Source organism: Hypomesus transpacificus, chromosome 11, assembly GCF_021917145.1.
Source record: "Hypomesus transpacificus isolate Combined female chromosome 11, fHypTra1, whole genome shotgun sequence".
Lineage (NCBI taxonomy): Eukaryota > Metazoa > Chordata > Actinopteri > Osmeriformes > Osmeridae > Hypomesus > Hypomesus transpacificus.
Window position 1 is genome coordinate 15648138 of NC_061070.1, and position 22749 is coordinate 15670886.

Sequence of the window (22749 nt, forward strand, 5' to 3'; positions counted from 1 at the left end):
TTAAAGGCGTAACAGGTTCACTTAATGTGTGGGATCATAAAAAAACACCAAGATGAATGAGAAAATGTGGTCAAATTCACACCTCTGGTAGAAAACACACACTGTATAGATGAATCCACATACAGCCTATTGAACCACTGACATAGCAGACACAACTTTCACACTTCAACCCACACATTCAGCCGTTTAAAACACTCTTTCACTGTCTTCTGCTAATCATTTAACTATTCTGCTCATGCCTATAAAAGTCACTGGCCTCTAATAAAGAGATATCCTGCAATAACATCAGCACCAATCATTTGAACAAACTATAAAACATGGACGACATTTTAAATCACAGGCTACCTAAAAAAGAATTTATTAAGAACAGTACGCAATTACAGATTTTCAGCAATATGGCAGACAAAACTAAGACTTGGCCATGATTGAAAAACAGATTTTTGAAATGATTTTGAAATGACTAAACAAGCTAAAGTTAGTAGAGAAAGGAAATACAGTAAATAAGTATTTTCTTATCAAAGGAGCCAGTCAATATTCCACTACAGGAATCAAAACTACAGGTAAGCCCAGATATGTCCATATTGGCAAAATAATGTTTTGAAATAAGAGCAATATAATTGATAAAAAATGCCTATACAATATATTATAAATATAAAGTGTCATTAACATTCTTAATCAAACATTGTTCAAGATCTATTTGTTTTTCAACAAACAGATAAAGCTGTTGGCAGGGGGTAGCTTATTGTAAAAAAAAAATGTTTTAATGTCTTGTCTGTGTATGTGTGTGTTTTAGCTTGCACACATATCAGTGCGATAAAGACACGACAGAGATCCATATCTGAATATGGTTCTAGTCGTAGTTTGGATGAAACACATTTCTGTCAACATGCAAATACTGACCACTAAACAATCAAGCAGGCCAAATCAAATCATCCTTCAGGTATCAACCTACAGTACAGTTTGAGAGTCTGCAAGTCTCAGCCCACACGATAGTCAAGCGTCTGCTTTGTCGGCTGTTACCATCCACCCCCAGTCTGTTTCTAACCAGGTGTCTGAAGTCACACAGACAATGAGGCTTCCAGTTTCTGTTTCTATGGCAGCACTTATTCAGGATCCTTTAACCCACGTTTAGCTCACTTATTGCACAAGAAGTATGAAATCCAGGGAATCGGCAAATCTCTGCCTGGTCATTTGAGTGGCTACTCACACTACACAATGACTCAGTCTGGATATACAGTAAATTGACCTGTTTATAGGTCATGTTAGCACAGAAATGTATTGCTAGTAAAAAGAGCTATTGAAATGTCACTGAGAATTTCACAGATCCTGTAGAACTACACTGACATTCACCTAAACCAACCTAAAACCCTCAATTTTATGAGGCGAAACTCCCATGAAAAACCCAGGACTATCACAAACCTTGAGTCAGATCCCTGGTGTCACTGCCTGTTTACAGATGTTTTTTAAGACACTGTGGCGGTGTCTATCAACATTCTAGATGTTCAAAGGCAAAAACTTTGAATGTAAGATTGGCACTAATGACATACTGAATGTATCTGTAAATAATCACAAACTGTACTACACCTGGGTAGTATAAGTATATCTCATCTATAACTTGAGGTGTTAAAGCTCCAGTGGTCTAGAGCTGGGTCAACAACCATATTATACCCGATAGATTTAAACTTAATTTTATACTCGGGTTATTGATTTTAGCAGGTGGGGGTTCTGGTTGAATTTGTACGTTCTATAAATCAAGTGTGCTTTGGTGACCTTCACAACTTGGAGACAGTGTTGTGCTTGGATGTGCAGTGTGGCCCAGCAGAGTGGGCTGTGCTGGGATCGGGGGGCTGAGAGTAGAAGGCCCATGGGGCTCTGGGATTAGCCACCCCGGCGATGGGAGCCTGGATGCAGGAGGAGGGGATGTTGAAGTCAGACACCACCTTTAGGGCCTCGTCCTTCACCAGCCTGCATAGCTCCAGCAGCTGGGGGAGGAAGCAATTGCGCAGGCGCACATTAGGGTGCTAATCAATAACACTTATACAAAATCAATATCCAACAATAAAGACGAGCGTGGGAAATATCTGGCTGCTGAAAGGATTGTAAAATACAAAGTACTTCCAACAAAACAAAGTACTTACAACAAAACATGACTTATTGGAAATTCCCATGTTTTAAATAGTCTGTGTTCTAATGGTATAGCCAGCCTTTCTATCCTTTAAAAAAATAAATTGTATTTTGAGGTCTTTCTCCTTCGCACTGACATATTGATGTTGAGGAACATACCCGTTCTCAGTTGACCCTCAGCCCCATACAATTGATGAGTCAGTTTTATGTGTTGTAATTTAATCTAACAAGCTCCTGCAGGAACTCTAGTCCCCCTCTATCACTCTGGGGAGGGCTAATGATATCACAGTCACAATTTACAGACAGGGCAATCTGAACCCTACTGCGATTTTAAGATGCCCATTAAAACCAAAGGTCTGGAAACAATGAGTAATGCTGCCAACTCCTACTGACCACAGTCTGAATGTTAACAAACAAATGCAGTGTAAATATGGTTATACGTAGTCCAGGTGAGATCCAATAAGACGCCATCTGCTGGACCACGAGGAGAACTACAGTTTCCATATCAGCAGCTGATTGTGACAAATTCAATAACTTTCAGAACATGGTTTTTTTTCTCTCTCTCTCACTATAACTACTCTGCTATAAATATTATTTATTGATAGGGGTCAATAATCAAACTCCATAATACTGCCGTTTTTAGTAAGATTTATATTTTTACATTTTGCACATCCCATAGTGGAGGAATAGCTCACATCATGGTGGGTGGAAAGACAGTATCTGAATACATTTGTGGAAGGTTATGTTAATATCTGAACTAAATTCTCCATTCAACCTACTTTAACAGTTTGGCTTTTGAATTTATCACTCCTGAATTCATTTTCACAATGGCTGAACTACAAGTCTGTGGTAGCAGCAAGGTTAAAAAGGGCTGTGTTGAAGATCTGACACCTCCATCAGTTGTTACTTTGTTGACCCAATGCAGGCTGTAAGCCCAGAATACACCAGAAACAGCAGATTTCCCAGTGTCTAAAGACTATCTTCCCTAATATAAGAATCAGAACAAATCTCATCAACAAGTCTCGTGTGTGTGTGTGTGTGTGTGTGTGTGTGTGTGTGTGTGAGCTTGCTTCCTGAACGCATGCGTGAATATGCATGTGACATTTACTGACAACTGGCCATTGATAGCTTATGCCCATTGTCCAGATTCCCATGCAGTGGACCATGCCTCCCCCAATGGGCCAATATTGACCTGGGGAACAAGAGCCTGTGTCTACAGCTGCACTGTGACTCTGGAGACGAGGAACCCTGCTGGGGAGTTCACACACACATGCCAGCTCTGTCTCTCTGTCCATCCCCTCAACAGCTGCTCCCTGCCCTTACTGCCCCCTCATGGAGAGGAAGATGACTTACACAAACCATTCACAGAAATAACTAAAACCATCATTTACTAACTCGATTATTACAATGACAATAGTCTTGGCAAGTAATGGAGTCGATTTGCGTGTGGTAATAGAAACGTATCTATATATTACAGTACGGTATCAGGTGAGACTGTCTTGCAGTTTCAGTCTAGGCTAGCCTCTTTCCCTTTCTGTCTCTTGATAGTCTGGGAGGGCCAAAGGTGATTTGCATGGCCTGATCACACTACTGTTTTTTAACCAACTCTCTCTACTTTCTCTCTCCCACTCCTCCTCCCCCTGTCCCCTCTTTCCCACCTTTTCTTGCTCTTTTAAAACCGCAAAGCTGAAATGTTGGACACTGATGTTCAGCCCTGTCTGGTAAACACAGCTGGCCCTAGGCTAATCACACGACCAACACTTTTGGTACAACTTGGTATTACACTGGCACACTGTTCATCATAAGGCGAGAATAACAAGTATTTATTGAAGATTTATTTTAACTCAATCCGTGATGGCTACATGATCAATACAGAGGTCCGTTATAAATCCAGGACTGGTTTACAAGTTTTTTGGGGGGTCAATTGTGGGGTAGAAAATATCAATATAATGAATCATGTCAAATAATGTAATCTTCACAGTCACATGGAACAGCCGTTTAGGAAATCTATTTCAGAACAGAATACACGTTGATGTAGTGGAGATTGAATTTCTAAATATTTCACTGTGCATTCACGTACTTGTGTGTGTGTGTGTGTGTCCTACCTGGCTGCGTATCAGTCGGCTGGTGGCAGGGGTCAGGTAGTGGTGCTCCAGGTACCAAGCTCTCTCCTGGAACACCAGGCTTGTCCCGTGAAGCAGACAGAACTAGTAACACACACACACATACACAAACACACACATACATAAACTCTATCAACCATCGCCATAGAAATCAGGTGGAAGAGAACAGAAACCGAAGGTCCTCATCGTAAGGAAGAGACGGTGTAGGATAGTTGTTTTGTAACACAACAGTGGCAGTTTGTTTTACCTGTTGTTCTACATGATTTACATGAATCTTTCTCCATGATTTACATTACATCAGTTCACCAAGTGAAAAGGCTTGTTATTGGAACAGGATCTGGTAAATGTGTTTGAACAACATGGCTACTGTTGTCAGGTCATAACTGATAGTGTGTAGACTGAAGAACATGAAGGAAATGGAAAATTATAGACCGGTGGTCTAATACATGGTTTCTTCAGAGGTGATAGTGTGTGTGTATGTGTGTGTGTACACATCAATGTGTCTGACAAATAACTGTCACAGGAGATCAAAGAAAAGAGTGTCGTGGAAAATAGAGAGAGGGGCCTTGCAGTTCTCCACAGGGAGACAACAACATGACTTCTGACAATGTGTGTGTGCACTGTGATGGGGCTTGTTTGTGTGAGAGGAAATGCACCTACAGCACTGGCAAAGTGTGTGGTGCTGTGTTTACGCAAGTGCTCATCCGTGTGTGTGTGTGTGTGTGTGTGTGCTCAAGTTTTATGTTCCTTCTGGTCAAACACGGTGGTGGCTTTTGACCCATCCTGCTGACTCTGCTGGTTGTCTGCCTAGAACCCGGAAGTCAACTCCCTCTCTGTTCCTCTTATGCAAAGTGGCTAATGTGGGAGTGAGCTGGAGGTAAGAATAGACATGGGAGCTGGCATGGGATTGGATGGATCCTCAGCATCGACATTTGTCAGTCATGTCAGAAGGATGACTGGAATTCTTCACATGCGTGGACTAACTGTATGGTAGCAGTCACAAAAAAACAGTTTCAAGTCCATAACTAACTGGCTCACGTACAAAACGTTGAAACATAACCGAGCACTGCTCGCTTCCCTGAGTTCACATGCAGCCTATGCCGCATGCACAGGGAGTATTTTAAGACGCAGTACAGTAGATGACAGGAAAAGGAAACGCAGTCCCATGAACAGAAGGTGTTTCCCCTTTTAATGGACGTGAATGACTTCTTTGTCATCCATCAGCCCTTTCTCCAGAGAGATGGGGGGAGGTAGAGGGGGTGCAGACCCTAATTGGGTACATATACACAGGCTGATCAGCGCAAGCACGGCTGGCTGTCTGAGTCTGCACAACAGAACAGGCTGGGACGCAGACAGGCAGGGCAGATATGGGCTGGTGGGTGGTGGGGTGTCAGCAGGCAGGAGGACTTAGGCAGAGCCATGGGGAGCCACAGGTGGATAGGACACATGGCACAGCCATTACATGGCTCACATTGATGATGTCATATTCACCACAGTGTTTGGTCTCCACGGCTTCTTTGATGCTATTTCTTAACCCCCCACTCAGTTAGCCTGTCTAATAAGAGGTGACGATATCTTGTTAAAAAGTGTCTTCAAAGCATGTTCACTCGGGCTCCCCCGAGCTGAAAGATCACAATGCTTCACTTTGTCTCAGATTCTGAGAACTTTCCATAGGAGCTTGGCTGATGACTCAAAATGAGACAGTGATGGTTTCCTATTGAGGGGTGAGAGATAGTAGAAGAGTGGAAAACTTGTTTTTAACATACACACACACACACACACACGCACCTTCGTTAGCAAGGTGCGGTCCTCCTCAACTGGGCACTCTTGAATGGCCAGTGCAAACTGCTCCAAGGTCACTAAGAACGTCCAAAAAAAGAGAACAACACAGAAGCTGAAAAACAAAGTTGTTATCAGCAGACAATGTAACAGGTCATTACACTAACACTGCAACCCCCTCCCACTCTCCACCTCCAAATAAGAGTGTCATTAAAATTTATATATTTTTTCACATTACACATTCAATAAACACATTTAAATACAATTATTCGACAAATTACAAAAAAGTGTAAGACAGTTCTAGTCTTTCAATTGGCACCTTAAAGAGAAATGACTGCTGGACAGAATCAAAAAGACAAAATGGATTTACACACAATGGGTTTGAGGTTTGACTATTTCAACTACAGCTTTTCACACTGTGGCAGCCTCAAAGTGTTAGTCTGCGCCCAGTCACTCTCTTATCTGACAAACATCACAGGCCCTGGTGTTCTAGGGTACTTTAGGCCTGGTTAAAGTCAATCTCTGTGTGTGTGTCTATGAGTGTGTGTTAGTATATGTGGGAGTCAAGTGAGAAAATTGAAAGGTTATGGTCTTCTTGAGGAGCCTCTTTACATTGCCCCACTGGTCTCATAACACAAATCATATAACACTAAAAGCAAAACACTAATACAGTTTGCCATGAAAACATTTTGTTTTTTGCAAATTAACAATGCACACCAAATGTAAAAGTTTACATTGATATATACAAGTGCTCTAAACTTAGAAAAAAGTTAAGAAAAGTACAAATGTCAAGCCACATGTGCAGAAGTGTGGGTGGGAGCTTGCAGAGCTCATGCCACAGTGACTAGGAGACTGCAGCCAGCACAGAGGGAACCGTCTACCTGCTGCACACAGGGAACCGTGTACAAGCTGCACAGAGGGAACCGTCTACCTGCTGCACAGAGGCAACCGTCTACCTGCTGCACACAGGGAACCGTCTACCTGCTGCACACAGGGAACTGTCTACCTGCTGCACACAGGGAACCGTGTACAAGCTGCACACAGGGAACCGTCTACCTGCTGCACAGAGGGAACCATGTACCTGCTGCACACAGGGAACCGTCTACCTGCTGCACAGAGGGAACCATGTACCTGCTGCACACAGGGAACCGTCTACCTGCTGCACACAGGGAACCGTCTACCTGCTGCACACAGGGAACCGTCTACCTGCTGCACACAGGGAACCGTCTACCTGCTGCACACAGGGCTGCACATAGGGAACCATGCCGTGTAACTGAGTTAGGTGTTCTTCTTAAGGCCAGGCATTAGGATTCAAAAAAGCTGATTACTCAAGGTGAGAGTTACATCTCAACAAAGCCGCAGATACGAATTATCTCGATATGTCATAATGTTGAGGTGGACATGAAGCATACTGTCAAATCATGACCAAACAAGGGGTGCTCAATATTTTTACTTGCAGCTCCTACATTAAGGGTCAGGATGAGGGGGAGGGGCCATCAATCTTTAGCTCCACCCACCTCTGTGTATATGAGCCATAGCCAGGCAGGTCACATGGTGCAGGCAGGAGTTCCAAGCGTCGAAAAATGGCTCTTTGTTTCTTTCCACCTGGACGGAACAATGACGAGGAAGAGCTTTATAAACAAAAGACTCCATAAACACCTACTAAACACTTCATAAAAAAAGAAATCAAAGGCCTTATCAGAATCCATAAAACCTTTATTAGACATAATTAAACCTCATTAATGTCTTATTAGAATCTATAAAGACTTATTGGACGATATAAAGACTTTCTGAGAGGTTGGACACCTTTTCAAATTGTTGACGTGTATGCACTGGTTCTGACCTTGGTGTAGAGCCTGGCAGCCAGGCTGCGCTGGAGGACCCTCTCCCTGTACGCCAGAGCCTTGAGCAGGAAGCTCAGGTCGCTCACCTTGTCCACACTGAACGCCAGGATGCTGAAGAGAGGCAGGGTGAACAACCGTCACGCAATACACACAGACAGGGCTGGCACTAGCATGCTCAGACAAGCTCTACACATTCAGCACATATAGAAAATCATGTGAAAGCCTAAAGGTAAAATGTCACACTGGTCTATTCAGGGAGACTGGGACCACTCAGATGACTTGATGTCCATGCTACATCTGATTAATAAACAAAAATCCAACGTCAGACAATATCTAAATATAATCTAAATATACGACATATTATAAATATACTGACTGCTGTGGTGGGTGAGACATGAGGCGTGATTGCGCTTCTTTGGGTTAATGGGACAGACAATGAGAGGGATCTGTGTTCAGACGGTTTATTTATGGACATCTGAGAAGCAGTGGGACATGTCAAGGTAATCAGTTAGTAAAGGACACGCACAGCCTGGATACTGGGAGGGTCATTCTCTGGATCTGGGAGGGCTTGAAAATACATACTTTAAAACATAGTGAATCTGCTTCAAAAGTGCTGCTAACTAGGTGTGGGTGGTGGGTCTTGGGGGGCGGGGGGGGGGGGGGGGGGGTATAGAATGGGACGAGCATTTTACCATGGCTTGATCCATCTAACCAGGAGCTTGGCTGGTTACCTGGTTCTGAGGGTGTCGGAGACTGAGCCAGACCAGGTACTGATGAGCCTGGCCAACATGTTGCCCGACATCTGTCTGGTGTACTGGGACATCAGCTCCCGCACAACCACCTGCACGCACACACACACACACACACACACACACACACACACACACACACACGCCACAGGCCAGAGGTCATAGGTAACAGGTACCCATCAGACATGTCAGGGTTCACTTCAGATTAGATGTCAAACTGAATTCGAAGATCGTAACACATTGGTTTGGTTGGCACACAACAGCACATCCAAAAGAGGGAATTTTCCCACTACAGTATATCCCAATTAGGGTGTGTTACTCAATCTCCAGCTCTGAGAGAAAAATAAGTTACGCGTAATCCAATGGAGACGGTTTCTTCTCTGCATGCACAAGCCCCTTCTCAAACTAAAGAGGCTCTTTCAATATAGATTTGCAATCTGTTCTCAATCTTTCCAAACATTTTGCGGGTCATTTCGATCCGTTTAGATGCAGAAGAACCAAATCTGGTTTGGCCCCGAGCCACTGTCTATTCCCTATGGGTCAAGGTTCGAACAAAGTGGCTTTTAAAAGTAGAATGACAAACAAAGACAGCCATGTCAAGATGAGTCACAGATATCCTGCTTTAAAAAGCCCAACACAGTGCAGTTCATGTTGTAGGATAATGGTCCACTTTGGACTCGCTGGCACACCTGTAGCATGACAACGTTGTCCCCTTCGAAAGTGACAAACACGTCCGAGTCACATTTCAGACCGGGGATACGGTTCTCCATCATGAAGCCCTGCATGGAGGAGAACACAGCCTTAGAACACAACAATACGGCCTGCAGTCCATGGCAAAAACTGGCTCTACGTTAACATTTCCTTGAAAAAAAACGTATCCAGAGATTGTTGGAAAGAGACAAGAAATCAGGGGGAGAAAGAGAAGAAGACATGCAGGAAATGGGCCAGGCCAGAATCAAACCCCAGCCCCTTCCTTATGGCCTTAGCCTTAGTGGTATGTGCTCTACCCAGTGAACACATTTCCTTAAAATATCTATCTTGTTACACTTGTACAAATTCTGTGACGCGAGCCTCCACTAGTACACCTGCTTTTCTTTCAGCAAAAAGACCAACAGGCAAATACCAGGGCCTACTAACAGCAACACGTGCAGACTGATGGCTCTGACACACACACATTCAAGCACAGGTTTACTGTGCTGTAGTTTCCTGACATGGGCTTGCATCACCCACACCTGAATACACTTCCATTGGGAGAAGATATTAAGCTCTTTAGAAATAACTAAGTTCTGGAGGGATGGGTTTTCGGCACACTCACGCAAATACACTCACGCAAACACATTTGACCGTTTATGTACTCATGCATACCGTGTATAAACTCATCTCCCTATCACTCACAAATACACACACACACACACACACACACACCATGCCCCCGGTACACTCGCGACACTCCTGCAGGCAGGCCAGGTTCCCCCAGGTGCTGTAGGCCTTGAGTCCAGCTACCAGGGCCTGAAGGGAGCGTCTGCTGTCCAGATCCTCTCCCTCACTCAGTGCCTGGTCCATCACCCTCGCAGCATACCTGACAAAGACACACACACACGCACATTCTCTTGAACAGGTGCATTAAGGAGACAGCACCCTCTGGTGGAGAGCAAGACACGTGACATGGCCCACCCTGTTGATGAGACACAGGGGGCTGTTACAGGGTTTCGTTTTCTTGTGCAGAAAAAATGTCCCCTGTTACAGCTGTATGTATTACCACGTAGAGACCAAGTGTTACCCTGTAGAGGCAGTGTTACCATGTGGAGGCAGTGTTACCATGTGGAGGCAGTGTTACTCTGTAGAGGCAGTGTTACCCTGTGGAGGCAGTGTTACCCTGTAGAGGCAGTGTTACCATGTGGAGGCAGTGTTACCCTGTAGAGGCAGTGTTACCATGTGGAGGCAGTGTTACCATGTGGAGGCAGTGTTACCATGTGGAGGCAGTGTAACCCTGTAGAGTCAGTGTTACCATGTGGAGGCAGTGTTACCATGTGGAGGCAGTGTTACCATGTGGAGGCAGTGCAACCCTGTAGAGTCAGTGTTACCCTGTAGAGTCAGTGTTACCATGTGGAGGCTGTATTCCCCTGTAGAGTCAGTGTTACCATGTGGAGGCTGTATTCCCCTGTAGAGTCAGTGTTACCCTGTGGAGGCTGTATTCCCCTGTAGAGTCAGTGTTACCCTGTGGAGGCTGTATTCCCCTGTAGAGTCAGTGTTAACCTGTGGAGGCTGTATTCCCCTGTAGAGTCAGTGTTACCCTGTGGAGGCTGTATTCCCCTATAGAGTCAGTGTTACCCTGTGGAGGCTGTATTCCCCTGTAGAGTCAGTGTTACCCTGTGGAGGCTGTATTCCCCTGTAGAGTCAGTGTTACCCTGTGGAGGCTGTATTCCCCTGTAGAGTCAGTGTTACCCTGTGGAGGCTGTATTCCCCTGTAGAGTCAGTGTTACCCTGTGGAGGCTGTATTCCCCTGTAGAGTCAGTGTTACCCTGTGGAGGCTGTATTCCCCTGTAGAGTCAGTGTTACCCTGTGGAGGCTGTATTCCCCTGTAGAGTCAGTGTTACCCTGTGGAGGCTGTATTCCCCTGTAGAGTCAGTGTTACCCTGTGGAGGCTGTATTCCCCTGTAGAGTCAGTGTTACCCTGTGGAGGCTGTATTCCCCTGTAGAGGCTGAGTTACCTGGTAGTGAAGGTGAGGGCCAGGGCAGCTGCCAGGTGAGGCATCAGACGGATGTACTGGGTCTGATGTTCAATGATCTTCACCTCGTCCTTGTCCTTAGGCCCAAACTGACGACGACTGCGGGGTATAAAAGAGCAAACATGGTAGAAGAGAAGACATGTGTTTGTGTAAGCACGAGAGCGGGAACACGTGTGTGTGTGTGTGTGAGTGTACAGTATGTTTGGGTGTGTATTGTACTTTAGCATCTCTGCGCTGATGTGGTCACAAACATGTGCGCAGTGCACCTGCTGCTGTGGAAGCACTACAAACGCTATCTGTGAGTGGATCTAACCAGAAACACAGGTGCCTGGTGTGTGTGTCAGTGTGTCTGTGTGTGTGTGTGTATCAGTGTGTCTGTGTGTGTGTGTGTGTGTCAGTGTGTCTGTGTCAAGAGTAGATGGGTTGGAAAATATTGCCCACTACTCAGTGAAAGTGACAAAAAAAAAGGTTCTCTCTAGTTCAGATTCGAGTAGCACATCATTTGCTGAAGTGTGTTGTACAGAATGAGCCGTGTAGACAGGGCGCAGTCTGCACAGGGGACAAGAGTCAGGCCGCTGAGCAGAAGGTATGATCTCTCCCTCCATCTTTCCATCTCTCTCTGGGGTGATTCTGCTCGGGGATGCCAACCACAGAGAGAACCCATGCCTCCTCCCCCCCCTCCCCCTCTGGCTCTCCCCCCTCCTACGCTCTCTCCCCCGCAATGGAAACTTCAGCGGAACACACACACACAAAAGGATGTACACAGGACCAGAGCAGATGCGGTCGAACAACAAGAAACTCCCTCTGAGAGATTGTGGGGGTGAGGGAGAAATGGAGGGAGGGGGGGTGGGGGGGGGGGGGGGTGTTGTCAAGTGAAACAACACATGTCACGTCTGGGTGGAAAGACAGAATCTCTCTAGAAACCCTCATGAAGATTTTCTAAGGGATGTCGCCAGAACACTGTAGGTAGGACTGGGCTCCTTAAAAGATGATGTGATCTATGTAGATACCAGCACATGGACATGGATGCACATTGTGGAGTACATGTCTTTGTGTGGAAGAGGTGAGGCTGCAATGTGCAATGTACCTGTGGCTGTATCGGACTGCTATGACGAGACCCAGCTGTGGAAGGAAGGAAGGGAGAGGGGGGGAGGGGGGCAGAGAGGGTATATAGGTACACAGAAAAACAGAAGGAGGGTTCACAGCGATGAAGTCAACAGGGGACATCAACTGCTATAAGGTTGCCCTTCCCTATTTCCCTTGGCTCCGCTACAGACGGTTGAACTAGTGCTACTGGATCTTTACCCTCGTCCAAAGGCTAGGTTGCACCACTGTGTGCAGGGTATAACAAGATAACATGCTTGAACTGAGAGGCAACAGAGATAAACCAAACCAGGTGCATATACAGCAAACATTAACCATATCCTCAATCCAGTCATGTTTTCATGGGTCTTTCCTTAGTGACTGCTCATCATGACTCAACTACATTCATCCCCGAAGATTATGACACTTTTTTTTGTTTCTGCAGTCGGACAGCAGACTAGTCAATGAGTAAGTCCTGCTTGGATCCATGTTGGTGATTTAGCAGACGCTTTTATCCAGAGCAGGGGTTTTCAACTGGTTTTGTCAGAGAGACCACCATTCTTTCTAGAAAGTAATCCACTGATGTGTGCGGACCCCCGGTTGAAAACTCCTGATCCAGAGCGACTTACAGTAAGTACAGGGACATTCCCCAGGGCAAGTAGGGTGAAGTGCCTTGCCCAAGGACCCAATGTAATTTTCACAGCCAGGAAGTGAACCGGCAACCTTCAGATTACTAGCCCAATTCCCTAACTGCTCAGCCGCTCAGCCATCTGAACCCCCTTAGACTGGCAAAATAACATACCATAGCCCTGACTGGACAAACCTAGTCAATCCTACACTGGTACACTGTACCTAGGAGGACCCATTGCAGTGGTTAATTAGCAGTATAACTATGTATTGTTGATGATGGGGATATAGAGAATGAGACAGGACTGCCCCCTAGCTGCTACCAAGAAATAGAACATATTAAATTCTTCTGAAAAAAGACCAGATTGACCCTGCAATATACTTCAAAAAATAAACGTCTTCTTATTTGCCTAAGGTTAAAGATTAATAACTGTATACTGATCATAACACTGTTCATCAGATGCTTTACTTATGGTATATATATAAAACCTTAAGAATATTTGCTCAAAACCTGCTGTTGCGAACCTGTTTGGCTTGTTGTCTAACATGTCTGTGCTTCTCTCGTGCACCTCCTCCCTTGCTTGCATCTTGATAAAACCTACTTTCCTTTCGCCCTCCTCTCCTGTCCCCTGAGACTTACAGAACGTGGTTTCATTTGTCAAAGACATATGTACTTCTGCTGTTTTTTCTTGCAGCTTTGTCTCACCTTCATGGCAGTCATGGCCTGGACTGTGAGGCCCAGCCTGGTGGGGGTCAGGGCAGCCAACATGGCGTTAAAACGCCGACTCTTGTTCTGAATGGGAGAGGAGTACTGTCCGTCTGCTGACACACTGCCAAACCTAGACACACACACACACACACACAAGCAAAGGTTAGTGGCCCTGGGGCCTTACCGCACTGTTCAAATCTGTCCTGGGCCCTAGACTGCATGTCTTCCCCTCTCTTCATTGCCTTTCGTGTCATATGTAACTATCACTGTTAACTAATTTATGTTTCTTGAAACATATCGGTATCAGCAAGCCAGTTGACTTACTTGCTGAGCAGATTCTCTCTGGGAATCCTCACATTGTCAAAGATCAGGATCCCGTTGTCAACCCCATGCAGCCCTGAGAAAGAAGTACACAGAGACCAGTGAGAATTTAAATAAATACAAAACACTCAGATTGCGGCGTTCATTGTCATGGAGACATGGCCATGCTAACTACCTTCTTTGTGCTTCATGTCGATGGCGGTTACCCCCGTGTACATAACATCGTGCTTGTCTCGGATTGGCACGATGAAACAGTGAGGACCTGCACAGACGGGAGAGATGTACAGCTCAGGTCTCTCTCTCTGCTGACCACCACACCTCAGGTCTCTCTCTCTGCTGACCACCACAGCTCAGGTTTCTCTCTCTCTCTCCCCCCCTCTCTCTCTTTCTCTCTCTCTCTGCTGACCACCTAAGCTCAGGTCTCTCTTGCTCTCTCTCTCAACCGACAGGGTGGAAGCCCACCTTGGACTTCTCCGTGGATGATGAGCTGGGCAAAGACAGAAGCGTAGTGTCCTTTCATTGAGTTCCCTATGTACATCTTCTGTGCATCTTCACAGGGTGTGTGGATGATAAACTCCTGGAGAGAGAGACAGGGGGAGAAAGAAAGAGAGAGAGAGAGAGGGGAAAGGGAAGTTAAGTTGTTTGATGTCACATGATGATGATAGATGGCAAATGGAAAATATTATTGGTACAACTGTGAGTGTATGTAAATATGGCTTTACATAATGTATTTTACAGCTATTTATCCAAATGACTGGGCTGACCTGTGTAGAAGGGTCGTAGCGAGCCTCCGTCAAGATTCCTCTCACATTACTCCCATGTCCTCTCTCTGTCATGGCAAACATCCCTGTGAACTCCAGTTCCTGCAAACATACACACACCACCGAAGCACGTAGTTAGATATACTGGCTTTTGGATCACTAGGAGTAAAGAGAGCACCACTTGACTGGGATGGGGACCAATACGCACCGTAACAGGCAGGTACCACTTGGTCTTCTGCTCAAGACAACCCAGGTTGGTGACAGCACCTCCAAACAGTCCACATACTACCCCTAACTATTGGACAACAATTGAGAATCTATCTTCAGACTTGTTCTTATGCTAAAATGCAGTATGATTATAAATCATATACAGCATGTGTGCATAAAAAATGCAATACAAATTATGTAGGGTGGTGAGCCACATAGAATATTGTGTTACCCAAGTTTTACCTTAACTCCTGTGGACATATCTGCAGAGCAGACCAGTTCGGTTATAACCAAGCTCTTAGCTAAAAATCCTGTCTGTTTGTCCTTTACCTAGAAATGCGGAGAATGCACGTTTTACACAACGTTACTTACATCGTAGTAGATATTTCATTTGATATTCGTACCTGATCTTTGAGTTGGCGTTGCACAACTGGCAGCTGTAAAATGAATTGCAGTCTATCAACGGTGAGTTCTCGATTCTGATCCAAATTTAGATCATAACTGTGGAATGAATATAAGCAAGTAAAGATCATCTTCTACCGTAAGATATGCATCTTGATGCCAGCAGTTGTATAGTGGACTACAATTGACATTAGGTTGCATCCAGCGAAAACAAACCTGCTCGTTTTAAACAGTTCGCATTGAGATATTGCATTCCTTATGGAATCTTTGGTTTCCCAAAATTCCCCATCAAGATATCGTGCAAGGCTGCTTGGAGGGGTTTTGATGGCAATCGAAGTTTCATACATTCCAGTTTGCGGTGAAATATCCATTTTGCTCAATGGATTGCTGCTTGATCGCTGAAAAAATGTACTCTCCCATTTAACTTCCGTATGTCTGGATGATGTCACTCATTGATGTTGTGCATCTGTGTTGGACACATTGTGCGAAAAGAATTCGCACGGTACATTCAGTTCCCTTTAATCTGTCAAATTGAAGCGCGTAGGTAAAACAAAAGAACACAATCACATCTACTTTGTAATAACATAGCCGCTATAGGATTAATGTGTGTGCGGCTTTTATAAGGTGATTCCAAAAGAAGAGTTTTAAATTGAGAACTGTCACATACATAGAAATACCAACAATACGCCCTAGCCCAAAGCTATTGCCTAGCAACTCATTATATGAAATGAAAAACATGTAATTTTATTTAGGACTAAACACCATCTTGACTTGGAGAAAGTAATTTGATGCTGAATCGAGCAAAATCTACTGTGTATCAGTAATAAACAACCAAAACACGCAAGAATATCAGTCTGTGAAAACACTTTTTATTCAAGTTCAGAGATATAAAAACAAATTGTACAAGATGTATATAAAATCTAGAGATTTATCTGTCACTACGTATTTTCCAATGTCACAGTTTCACAAAGAGTATATATCCTTGAGTGGCTACAGTGTAGTATTGTATGGATGTTTTGTCCAGTGATGTATAATTGGTAAGTTCTTCTCTTTTGTGTCCTATTGTGCACGACACCCCCCTCCCTGCCTTGGTATTCCTGCTCCTGACCTCTCTTGTTCTGATGTCGGAGATCAGTCCTATGTTAAACAGGATATCAATCATCTCAAGTTCTTTATCTGCGTGGTTGAATCTGCCTTGAACAATTAAAACAATTAAAACAAATGGCACCTTTCTGGCACTGTAGGTTTGAGCAAAAGCTCAGATTGCGTGATAGAACAATACATGCTGTTTGACACTTGTCATTCATGTGCAGGTAGGTTGTCTGCTTGTGCTTTTCCCGTTGAAAACACGGCCTACTTGCAGTGCAGGTCGTAGTTCAATTTGGCTCCTAGTTTGGTGCCTGCTAGGTGCTTCTGGAAGGCAGCGTCCATCTCTTGACTCTGGGCTGGGCTGAAGTGATTCTTCCAGTCCCCTACCTCCCCTGGGGACAGGGATGATAAACCAATTTGAAAAAAAAATGTATGTGATAAAAAACTATTGAAACCATTGAACTGTATTCATGACTCCTTCAGTCTGTTATTTGCAGGGCAGAGTGATACATTAGCTGATAAAATAATATTCATTTCAAATCAGAGATAAGGAAAAGATAACAGAAAATCATCTGTACCACCTGTTGTACATGTCTACATGGTTCATTTAAATACACTATGCTGTATGTTTCACCTACAAACCATGCATATAGCATGCATGTGACTTTTCAGGTGGCAGCATGACTATTATGTTGCCACAATGTAGTCCTGTTAATAGATACACCCTATATTAAACTGCCAAGGCAGCACATACAATCCAGTAGAGTACATTAGTATGTGTTTATGAGAGGTTTTCTAAGGTTTTGGAGATACTATAGGCTTGTTCTATAGGACCCATGCCACAAAAAGTCAATAAGTGACAACAATGACATGAAAAGCTCATTATGAGCAGTAAAAAGTATGCATGGAACAAAAATGGTTTGCTGAATACACGGTTATGCACTAAATAAGTAATGCATTCAACTTGGAGAGAAGGCGTAGGAGGTTGTATTTCAGGACGTCTTAAGAACAAGGTTCCCTCACACAAGCCTGGGCTTGATTCTTGTGCATTGAAATTTTAACACACTGTCGTTTTTCTAAACAAACAAAACCTAAGTATACTGCTCTCACGAACATACAGCATGCTCAGACACGCATTCCACAATATACATTTACATTTATGCATTTAGCAGACGGTTTTATCCAAAGCGACTTCCAAGAGAGAGCTTTACAAAAGAGCATAGGTCACTACAATGAGGTAGCCCCAAACATTGCAAGCAGCCAAAACATGAAGCATACATTGTGAAAAACCAAATAAGTGCCAAAGGGAAGAACCATAAGACCATGCAGTTAAATAAGTTACAATTAAACAACATGAAACTCAAAAAGTGCAAGAGTGTACCTGTAGAAGAACAATTAACAGCTAAATATGATATACAGCAGTGCATGATCCTTTGGAGGCACAACCAAACACCCACACACACACACACACACACACCCACACCCACACACACACACACCCACACACACACACACACACACCCACACACACACACACACACACACACCTTTCCTGAATAAGATGTTGCCCATCTGTCCATGGGAGTCATTGGAGCTCTCTTTCATTGCATTAAAGGTGCTCTCCTGAGTGATGGCCTGGACTTGAGAATCAGTCAGGCTGAAGCCAAAGAAATCGGCCACTTGACGCACACCTTTATTGAGGTCCTGGGGGAGACAAAATAAAACATCAACATCAATCTCAAGAAATCAACTTCAGGGTATATCATGTAGCATACAGCAACCCTAACCAATACAAATAAATACTGTGATTCATAATATGTAATATAATACTAATTATAATACGTCTGTTTATATCTATGTGAAGCAGATGGAGGTAAACGTGACCTGTTTTAGTTCTTCAAAAGTCACAATCATCACATTGGGGTCATCCATCTTTTTCTCCCAGGCCAGTGCATGATCAAAGTATGAACCCCATGGAACTAGAAGCAGGTAAACATATGGATCAGAGGCTAGGATTTGTTTTTAGGATCTCACTGACAAAACAGACTTAGTTTGACAAAAAATGCAGCAGTAAAACCTAAGGAATGGTATGAAAAGATGTGGCACGTCCAGATGTGTCTCAAAGTGGTACAAGACAGTGGCTACAGAATGGAGCTGCAGTTGACCCAGTTTCCCGTACCGTCCTCGTCCATATTAAATGCATTTAATCGGTAATCAACAACAATACCTTTTTTGTTTCAGTTATGTTGTTGGGCTCTCAGTGAAAGTGTATTTATTTGTGAGACTTGTGAGGTTGCTCTGGTGCTTGTGCCCACAGCATGTGTGAGTGCACACAAAGAGAAACACTGCAAAGTACCTTCCCCACTCATGAACTGTGAGTAGAAGTTGTCCCAGGACTCTGCGGTGGGGAGAACAGGGTTCTTGTTTGAAAAGTGGTAGAAGGAGACCAGTGTGTCTTTAGGGTTCCTGAAAATGACCAGCATCTGTTTGCAATCAACACAGATGGATTAATCTCAATTCAATTTCGCTTTACTAGTCCCCTTAGGGCAATGCATAGCTAAATTACAGGCCAATGTGAGACAGACTATTCTCAGACATGTTTCTCTGGACATGCTTTAGATCCCAAGGGAATTTTTAGGGAGGAATTTAAAGACACAGTGTGTCCTTAGCTAGACAAATGGTCTGGTATTAAGTGTGATTAGGAGGTGGAAACCCTCTCCAGAATACCATTGTTGATCAATTACTGTAATAGTGCTCAGTGCTGATTTGTGTTGTGGGCACTATACTGCATGACTATACAGTATGTTTTCTAGCATGGCTTCTATAGAAGAACACTTAAGCCTCCTACAGCAACAGGATGTTAGAGGTTGGTGGTTACATCATAACATTGGAATGATTGCTTCTGTTACAATGACATTTTCTGCAATCAAAAAAGGAAGTGCAGACCATTAGACTCCACAGGCACAGTCAGAACTAAAAGTTTAGAATGAAAGAAACGCTGTATGTACTGTACAGAAATCACACACCACTTTTTATATACATCCCATTAAAAAGTGGGCACCATTTAGTGATCAGAAAAACACCAAATTGAATCACACAACAGGAATAGAAAGAAGGACTGCAGTTGCAAAAGTTGGTTATTTTGCAACATTTGAAATTACAATATTGCAGACAGCAATACAAAGTTTGCAGACTCAAATTCTGATCATTTTGCTGACCTTTGTTTTCTTTGCGTTGAAAGATGCAGGGATGTTATCTGGATGCAAGTGTGTCCCCAAGAACCTTGGAGATGGTGCTTGACCAATGACCTGTCAGGAAAAAGCATTTCTGACTTTTCATCTTGGAAATGAATGACATAATGACCTTTTTAATGGTCACCATAAACATTGTCTGTGATGTCTGAGACATACTATAAGACCATCTCTTTGCACACAGCATGAATAATGGCATGATATAAACAGTAGGTAGACTTACGTAATAACAGTTAAGAAAAGTGAACAAACCATTCCCTGCTGACTCAGCTGTTGATACAGACACCGGTTGAGAAGTATTGCCACCCACAGCACTTCTCCAGTTGCATACATTCAAGAAAATGTGGTTTCACTGGTTCATTGAAGTGAATTCCTCAAGGTTTGTCCATTACTGGTTTTGCATTTGAGCAATTTGTGTTACAGTTTCCAGTTAAGCCAGGACAGCCTGGTAGCACATTTATAACTACCAGACACATATGGTGTTCTCTGTCACATTCCAAACATGTGTTCCTAATTGAACATTCACAAAAAGAGGCCTAAGAGGAAAGTACACTGAATCATGTTACATGGACAGTACCTGTATGGTGATTCTCATTCTTGGAATGTTTACATTATGAGAGGCCTTATCTTATTGAGTTTCTGAAAATTATTTACATAGGGAGCACTATACACAAGTCTAGAGAGTTCAAGCTTGACTCTGACTATAACACTCTAAGAGACCTTCTCGACTTGTTAGGGTCAAGGGAGTGAGAGACAAGGCTTCACTTGGGTGATGAGTGACCTTGTTTGACTCTGCTCATCTAAGTTCACACTCCTGAGATGATGTCTAGGGGCTTGAGTTAGCTGTGCCAGCATCATTTCATAGTGTATTTGTCCAGTTACAGGGATTTTCAAGTACTAGTGAAACATTCCAACTTGCGAAACGGCAGATGGAACATTCCAACATTGACAGTTGATATATATATATAAGTCTCACACATACACATCCAAGCACAGGAACACACCTGCAGCATTTCGGGCCCAAAGAACTCCATAAGCGGAGGGGTCTTGTTCTCAGTTTTCTCTCCAGAAGAAGCGGTTATGATTTTCCGAAGCACTGCCACTGCCCAGTTGAAACCTGCAGGAAACCAGGAGATAATGGAAAACATTACAATAGATGGCCATATATTTTCCTCACAGATGGCATTCAGTTGTAAATGTGGGCCTAATCTTTTATCTTACTTTCAGTTTTCAAACGTGCACAGATTGATCTTTGTCATGCATGATAAGGATTGTAAACTTGCTAATTACAGTAAGATAGGACTCTGTGTCGGACTCTGAACCCATATTGGATAATTCCAAATACATTGCCAAAGTCACACACTTGGGATTTTGCTTATTAGAGACTAGCTAAATGTACTATGTGATACATTGCCTAAATCAACTTTTTATTCCAGGACAGAAAAACTAACGTGTAACTGCCTGTTTTACAAAATATAGATACATAGAGAAAGAGAGAGAGAGAGAGGGAGAGAGAGGGAGAGAGAGCGAGAGAGAGAGCGAGAGAGAGAGAGCGAGAGCGAGAGCGAGAGAGCGAGAGAGAGCGAGAGAGAGAGAGAGAGAGAGAGAGCGAGAGCGAGAGCGAGAGCGAGAGCGAGAGAGAGAGAGAGAGAGAGAGAGAGAGAGAGAGAGAGAGAGAGCGAGAGCGAGAGCGAGAGCGAGAGCGAGAGAGAGAGAGAGAGAGAGAGAGAGAGAGAGAGAGGGAGGGAAATTAAATGGAGAGTTTGCGTTCTGAATAGGCTACAGATGGTGGGGGAGGCAGCAGACACTGTGCAGGTCTCTTTACAGAACCCCACACTGTGGGGCCCAATGGTCTGTGGCATGGCGCGAGGCATGTATGTTTTCCCCAAGGATGACTCCTTTTTCATGCTACTTTTTGCAGTGAGCACAGGCTCGGTACTAAAATACACGTAACATTCCTCAAACACACACCATTTCAGTGTCCCTTGACGTGGTGCTGTACATAGTTCAATACTCCGCCTTTCCCTCATGAAAAGACGTTGGGCTGCTAAAGACTGTGGGTTTTGTCTATGTGTGTAACCTCCACTCTCACACAGTACACTGCTAAATCAAAGTATAGAGCTGCTGCTGTGAATTGTCCCACTTAAATTAGCTTGCAGATTATTTTGGAGATGTTGCAGTCTCCTATCTTCATCAATAACATGATACATACAAAACACAAATCCCACCCATAAAGTGTTCATAACCACTGTGGTTTTTACGATAACAACATTAAAATAGCCTCTTACAAATAAGGAGACAATGTTTAGTTAAGTACCATAACTACTGTATCTCGAGCCTTTGAGTTTAGGGTATACTCCAGTCACAGGTTGTTTTAGAACATTTATTAGAATCTAATGTGGAGCAACTTTATGGCCCTTGATTTAGAACAAGGAATTTTACTAGAAACTGAAAACATTTTCTTGATGGTGAAGACAGATAAATGGTTATATCATAGAAAACGTACAGTCTTTAATCACAAGGATGCTTTGTAACCAACAAGACAGAGTGAAAAATGTTTCACATTCACTTTTTACTGAACTACTGTAGGCAAGTAGTTTTTACTCACCACATTTGGGGTAAGCAACTAACATGATATCATCTTCCCTGGCTTCCAGCTTTTGTAAAGCCTTCATGTTCTCCTCCGGGCACATAATAACAGGATACAACACTCCATTATACCAGTACAACTTTTCCTCCTCCTTCATGCCCTTTGCCAGCTCCATCTTGGACTGGATTTGGGCTGGGAACATGGAACTCATATTGATCAAATCTAGTGTCAAATAGAAAAGTTCTCCAGAAAATCTCACTTTCAGTTTCAATGGACAAGTCTCTATTTGTGCAGCTGGAAGTCCATGCACTCTACTCTCTGTGTGAAGGAGTGGGGCTCTGTGAGAGTGACTTTATAGTAG

The 22749-nt window shown here is 43.7% G+C and overlaps 2 protein-coding genes across 2 annotated transcripts; both read right to left on the bottom strand.

Moving 5' to 3' along the window:
• Positions 1–327: 327 nt before the first annotated feature.
• Positions 328–15908, bottom strand: acoxl (acyl-CoA oxidase-like). The gene is made up of 19 exons (XM_047029837.1): positions 15675–15908; positions 15461–15557; positions 15300–15386; positions 15058–15144; positions 14853–14951; positions 14551–14665; positions 14264–14350; positions 14092–14164; positions 13765–13897; positions 12436–12470; positions 11331–11447; positions 10045–10198; positions 9309–9398; positions 8602–8711; positions 7870–7981; positions 7544–7631; positions 6036–6106; positions 4230–4331; positions 328–1982 (listed from the first exon to the last, which is right to left on the bottom strand). The coding sequence occupies exons 1-19, from the start codon at positions 15827–15829 to the stop codon at positions 1773–1775; spliced, it is 2022 nt and encodes a 673-aa protein (XP_046885793.1). The 5' UTR covers positions 15830–15908; the 3' UTR covers positions 328–1772.
• A 389-nt stretch (positions 15909–16297) lies between these two features.
• LOC124474011 (sulfotransferase 6B1-like) lies at positions 16298–22746 on the bottom strand. The gene is made up of 7 exons (XM_047029841.1): positions 22407–22746; positions 20803–20915; positions 19766–19855; positions 18904–19030; positions 18432–18526; positions 18095–18251; positions 16298–16939 (listed from the first exon to the last, which is right to left on the bottom strand). Exons 1-7 carry the CDS (start codon positions 22597–22599, stop codon positions 16812–16814), a joined length of 903 nt encoding a protein of 300 aa, XP_046885797.1. The 5' UTR covers positions 22600–22746; the 3' UTR covers positions 16298–16811.
• Positions 22747–22749: the final 3 nt, after the last annotated feature.

Coding starts and splice junctions, on each gene's coding strand:
- acoxl (XM_047029837.1), bottom strand. CDS start 15,829: ATGGATATTTCACCGCAAACTGGAATGTATGAAACTTCGATTGCCATC. Junction 14,351..14,550: donor CATCCACGGAGAAGTCCAAG/GTGGGCTTCCAC, acceptor CCGTCTGTGCAG/GTCCTCACTGTTTCATCGTG. Junction 13,898..14,091: donor AGAGAGAATCTGCTCAGCAA/GTAAGTCAACTG, acceptor GTGTGTGTCTAG/GTTTGGCAGTGTGTCAGCAG.
- LOC124474011 (XM_047029841.1), bottom strand. CDS start 22,599: ATGAGTTCCATGTTCCCAGCCCAAATCCAGTCCAAGATGGAGCTGGCA. Junction 19,856..20,802: donor TTGGGCCCGAAATGCTGCAG/GTGTGTTCCTGT, acceptor TTTTCCTGACAG/GTCATTGGTCAAGCACCATC. Junction 19,031..19,765: donor TCAACGCAAAGAAAACAAAG/GTCAGCAAAATG, acceptor GATTGCAAACAG/ATGCTGGTCATTTTCAGGAA.